The following is a 5,505-nucleotide window of genomic DNA, read 5'->3' as shown; positions in this document are numbered from 1 at the left end:
ATATGAATAATAAAAGATACAATAAAGCTAACACAAATAAGAGACTTGAATATTAACAATAAATCAAATTAGAAAAGAAATAAAAAATTAGTCGGTGACTTAATAAGAAGGAATATGAAGAAAATAAATAAAAACTACTCCAAAAATCGTTTATTTCTTTTGTACAAAATAAAGATAAGCAAAAACCATTTTATTTATTTTTTATTCTTATTAATTCAAATCTTACATCCATATTATAAATTGAGATGGTTACTACAACAATTCCTGATTAAACAAACATAGCACCTCTAGTAAAATAGTTTTATTGTCATTCTTAACCTTCTTAATACCAAGTATTATATTATTTTTTTACCAAATCTTAAAGAGTTTCAATTAAAATAGAGAATATTTAATTGATGAGGTTGAAGTGTTTGAACATCAATATTGGCATTGCACATATGAAAATAAACATTTAGTGTAACATCAGAAACTAGTATTTTTCTTAAACAAGTCGAATAAATAATTTTAATATCAGTGCAATGTACCATTGATAAATCAATAAATTCTGTTTCTATATTTTTTAATTTTAGCTTAGATATTTTAGTAGGGAAAGAAGTTAATTGACAATTCATATGAAGAAGCATATTAATAACTCTATTTGTTGAAAGACGACAGTTTTCTAAATTTATAAACTTTTGAATTTTTGAATTTCTTGACACAATTTTCATAAGTGTGTTTGGAAGATAAAGGGATTGGGAAAATACATTACATAATATTAAATGTTTTATATTATATTTTGATAAATTAATTTTTGTTTTATTAATATTCTTTAACAATAAACATTTACATTCAAATGAAACTGATTGTTTTAATTCTGTTATTTCAATCATTCTTATTGAAGAACATGATATCTTCTTTATCTCACCATTTATAATTAAATGATCAATAGAGTCAGCGATCAGATGCTGAATTGTTGCTCCTGACTCACAAATAACTTTTGTTGATGTGGATAATTTCATTTCATTAATATAACTTCCACAACCACTGAACCTAATTGAACATTTTCTAGTATTTATAAATTTATTAATTGACCCAAGGATAATGACTTCTTTTACTTGTGCCTCAGAACAATTTATTTCATAGCAACTTTTAATGTACAATAAATTATCTTTCTCATAACTAATTACAGAATTATCATCTTTAAACATAGAACCAAACACCTCATTACCTTCTGTTATTAAAAACTGATTTTCTTCACAAAACTCTCTTCTAAAATATTTTAGAGAAGAAGAAATTGGAATAACACAAGATGAACAAGAATTTAAATTTATGCATTGTAATGATAAAGGGACTTTCTTAAACTTAATATTTTGACATGAAATAAGTTCTAATTGTACAAGTCTTTCACAATTTAATTCATTTTTTCTCTTAACATTCTGTAAATGTAATTCAGTAAGACTGTTTATGGAAAAAATTATATTTGGGTTAATTGAATTTATTGTTAATCGAAGTAATTGAATAGGAATAAAAAGATTATATTCATTAAATAAAATACTTACATTTAATTCAAAAATTGATGTTAACTGTGAAAGATCAATACATTTAACATTTGAAGATTTAACTGTAGAAGAATATTTTGAAGAAATTATAAGAGATGGATTGTAATTTTTATTAATTTGTTGTAATACTTTATAAGTAATTTCTTTGTTGTTAAAACAATCTGGAGATACTATAATTGAACTTAACGGTTTAAGTACACAATCAATTGTTAATGGATCAATTAGATAAGAAACAACTTTAATTTGTTTAATCTCTTTTAATTCATCTAATAATATTTTTGTAAATGAATGGATAATAACAATTACATTAATCCGGTCAAATTCAAAGGTTTTAATACACGGAAGAAGTTTTATCATTTTCTTTGAATCAGTACAATGAATAATAAGAGTTCTTATTGTTCTCATTCTTTTTATTGTTTCTATAGAATATGTTAATGAATCAATCCAAAGTTCAATTCTCCTTAATTGAATAAAAGATGTTATATTTTTAAATAATAAATTTGCTTTTTTTCTTACAATAATTGACTCTATTTTATTCCATGTTTCTTGATAATTAAGAATACATTCATTTGGATTTTTAATTAATTGAATTTGTTGAAAATTCCTCAACTCAATTTTCTTTAATTTATTTCTTCCATCTAATGTTTGAAGGTGATGATAAATATCAATTATAGCATTTATATGATTCTTTAAGTAAAAACTATTAACTTTCATTGTCTGTACGGAATTTTTACATTTCTTTGACACTTGCATAAATAAAATAATTTGTTTATAATCAGTTATAAATAAAGCAACACTCATTAAATAATTCATTTCTAATATGCATCTATGATGTAATGCTTTCATAGTTTTTGTAATGAATAAGAAGAAAGAATTAAAAAGGAATAGGGTTGTTTATTGATTAAAAACAAATTTTTTATCTTTTTAAAAAACAAAATATAAAAAATATGAAAAATAAAAACAGAGAAAGAAAAAAGAAAAATCAATGTTTTCTTTAGCAAAAGAAGTCGTTTCATTATGTAAAAAAAAACCAAATCCATCACTTAAGATAATGATTGTAGGTATTGATGGCGCTGGTAAAACATATTTCGAAGAATATTTTGGTTCTATCATTGGTCATACTCCATTACAAGAGGTTTATGAAATGACAACAATTGGAGTAAATACAAAAGTTGTTCAATACGGTGGATTTGAATTGTCTTTATGGGATATAGGTGGCACAACCTCATTCAGAAATGTATGGAAACGATATCTCAATGAAAGTAACTGTATTATTTATTGTATTGACTCTTCGAATAAACAACGTTTAAATGAAGCATATGATGCTTTTACAGAATTTAAACGTTCAGATGATAAAGATCTTCCAGTATGTTTTATTTTAACTAAAAGTGACCAACTTCAACAAACAGTAGAACTTTCAGTAAAGTCATTTATCACAACTCAAATATGTATATCTAGTGTTAAATATTTTTCAATTAAAACTGCACACAATGAGATTCCTCAAGTTGAAGACATTGCAGATTGGTGTATTCAACATGCAGTATTTTAAAATGAATAATGTTCTTTAAATCTTTCAATTCAATAGGAAATAATGAATAACAATTTTTATGTTTTTATTTTCATAAAATAAGAATAAGTAATACTAACATAAAGTTTCTTTTGTTTGAGAATGAGAGAAAAACAAGCCAAAAACGAAATTGAATGAAAAAGAAAAACACAAAATAAGAAAACTTAAAAATTCAAAAAGCCCAAATAGTTGCAAATGGAAGATATCTGTCGACATAAAGTTGTTTTTATTGGAGATTGTTCAGTTGGAAAGACATGTATTATTGGTAGGTTTACTTCGAAGAATTTTGATATGAGTTATGATGTTTGTTGAAAGTAATATTTTACTAAAAAAGAGAAAAGAGTTTACAGACAAAGGCAACTATTGGAACAGATTTTGTTACTCAAATAATGGATGTTGATAATAAAAAAATTGAATTACAAATATGGGATACAGCAGGTCAAGAACGTTATCGTTCATTAATTCCAAATTATATTAGAGGAGCATCTGTTGTAGTTATTGTATATGACATAAGTGGTTTGTTTAAATTAGTTTATAATAATGAAATATAATATTAATTTATTAGATAAACAAACATTTAATAATATTGATCACTGGTTTGATGAAGTACCAGATAGGGAATCAACATTAGTATATATTGTTGGAAATAAAGTTGATAGTGAACGTGGAGTTACAAAAGAAGAAGGAATGCAAAAATCTTATAAATGGTCTGCACGATTTATTGAAACATCAGCATTAAAAGATATTGGGATTACAGATCTTTTTGAAGACATAGCATCAAACCTTGCACCTTTAGCCCCTAAATGTACAGAAGCACCACTTCGAATAAATGAACCTACATCAAGAAATTGTTGTTAGAATTTAAATAAAAGAAAAACATATTTTTTTTTATGTTATTTAAATATTTTAATAAAAATAAAATATTAAAGAAATATTTAATAATAATAATTTATTATTATTCATTAATTATCAATTTCCTTCATTTTTTATTAAAATCTATTTCATTTTTTATTAATATTTTTACACAATTATATTTTCTTACAAATAATCAATAAAATAAGTTATTATTATTTCATTGATTCTCTTTAATATTTTTAAATAATAAAATAATAATAAATAAAATAAGAAATATTTAAATTGTTATTAATAAAAGAATAACAAATAAATAATCTAATAACAAAAAAAGAAATTAATTAATTCAATTTAAGCCTTAACATTATTTTTCTCTTTTACTGCTTTAATTTTTTTATTCATTTTCATTTGAGTAGTTTTTAAATCACTTTGTGCATTAATTAATTTTTGTTGTAATTGTTTTTTAGTATTGCCAGTAGTTTTTTTAATTTGTTTTTCAAGTTTATTAATTGAAGCTTTTTTATTAGCTACTTTATTTTCATATTTAGTCTTAACTAAACGTTCAACTTTTTTAGCTTCTTTTTTTTGAGTTTTTTCAGCTTGTTTTAATTGTTTAGTAACTTTAGCTAATTTAACTTTTCCTTTATTGTCAAGTGGTTTTTTTTCAAGTTGTTTAATTTGTTGTTTAAGTGTTTCTGTTTTTTTAGTAGCTGCTTTAGCTTTTTCTTGTGTAGCTTTAACTGCTTTATTTAATTCTGCATTTGTTTTCTTTTCAGCTTTTTTAGCTTTTTTTAATTCAACTTTAACTGATTTAAGTGCTTTCTTTTGTTTAGCTTTTTCTTTAGCAAGTTTTTCAGCTTCTTTAGCTTTCTTTTGAGCTTCAATTTTTTCTATTTCAGCCATAGCGAGTTTTTGTCTAGCAATAGCAGTTTTTTTATCAATTTCTGCTCTTTTAATTTGTTGTTTATGGAATTCTTGAAGTTGTTGTTCAGTAAATCCACTAGTAGAAGTAGCGTCTTGAATCATTTCTTTAACAGAATTAAATCGATATTCGATTTTTAATCTTCTTAAAATAGCTAATCGTTCTTCTGCAGGAAGTACTGCTAATAATCTTTTCATTGCAGTAAGAACTCTTTTTTTCTCTTCTATTAACATAGATTCTTTATTTTTTAACCATGTTTGAACTTGTGATATTTTAGCTTTATCTACTGCTCTTATTGCTTTCTTAAAATCTAATGAACTTTGATCTAATTTTCCTAATACATGTCTCTCTACATCTTCTATTTCAGAAAGTCGACTTTCAAGTATTCCTACTTTCTCTTCTATCTTATAAATTGGTGAGACAAAAAATCCTGTCACTCCTTGTTCTTCTTCTGCAAAACTTCCTATACTCATTACAATTAATATAAATAAATGCAACATTAAAATTATAAATTTTTTCAGTTCTTTATTAGTTCATTTTTATTATTTCTTTCATATTCTTTGATTTTTATTATTTTTTTATTATTTTTTTATTTTTATTAATATTTTATTATAATAATTTATTAT

The 5,505-nt window shown here is 23.4% G+C and overlaps 4 protein-coding genes across 4 annotated transcripts; 2 read left to right on the top strand and 2 right to left on the bottom strand.

Moving 5' to 3' along the window:
• Window positions 1–368: 368 nt before the first annotated feature.
• Window positions 369–2,291, bottom strand: ENU1_091240 (hypothetical protein; the record flags this gene model as incomplete). Its single annotated transcript, XM_008859030.1, has 1 exon — window positions 369–2,291. The coding sequence occupies one exon, from the start codon at window positions 2,289–2,291 to the stop codon at window positions 369–371; it is 1,923 nt and encodes a 640-aa protein (XP_008857252.1).
• Window positions 2,292–2,523: 232 nt separating this feature from the next.
• On the top strand, window positions 2,524–3,087 carry ENU1_091230 (ADP-ribosylation factor, putative; the record flags this gene model as incomplete). Its single annotated transcript, XM_008859029.1, has 1 exon — window positions 2,524–3,087. The coding sequence occupies one exon, from the start codon at window positions 2,524–2,526 to the stop codon at window positions 3,085–3,087; it is 564 nt and encodes a 187-aa protein (XP_008857251.1).
• Window positions 3,088–3,300: 213 nt separating this feature from the next.
• Window positions 3,301–3,963, top strand: ENU1_091220 (Rab family GTPase; the record flags this gene model as incomplete). Its single annotated transcript, XM_008859028.1, has 3 exons — window positions 3,301–3,408; window positions 3,462–3,621; window positions 3,671–3,963. 3 exons carry the CDS (start codon window positions 3,301–3,303, stop codon window positions 3,961–3,963), a joined length of 561 nt encoding a protein of 186 aa, XP_008857250.1.
• A 345-nt stretch (window positions 3,964–4,308) lies between these two features.
• On the bottom strand, window positions 4,309–5,352 carry ENU1_091210 (hypothetical protein; the record flags this gene model as incomplete). Its single annotated transcript, XM_008859027.1, has 1 exon — window positions 4,309–5,352. The coding sequence occupies one exon, from the start codon at window positions 5,350–5,352 to the stop codon at window positions 4,309–4,311; it is 1,044 nt and encodes a 347-aa protein (XP_008857249.1).
• Window positions 5,353–5,505: the final 153 nt, after the last annotated feature.

The sequence above is a fragment of the Entamoeba nuttalli genome (genome assembly GCF_000257125.1).
Source record: "Entamoeba nuttalli P19 unplaced genomic scaffold asmbl_4056, whole genome shotgun sequence".
NCBI classification, from domain to species: Eukaryota; Evosea; order Mastigamoebida; family Endamoebidae; genus Entamoeba; species Entamoeba nuttalli.
The sequence above is the reverse complement of the archived record's forward strand: the minus strand, read 5'-3'. Positions and strand labels throughout refer to the sequence as shown.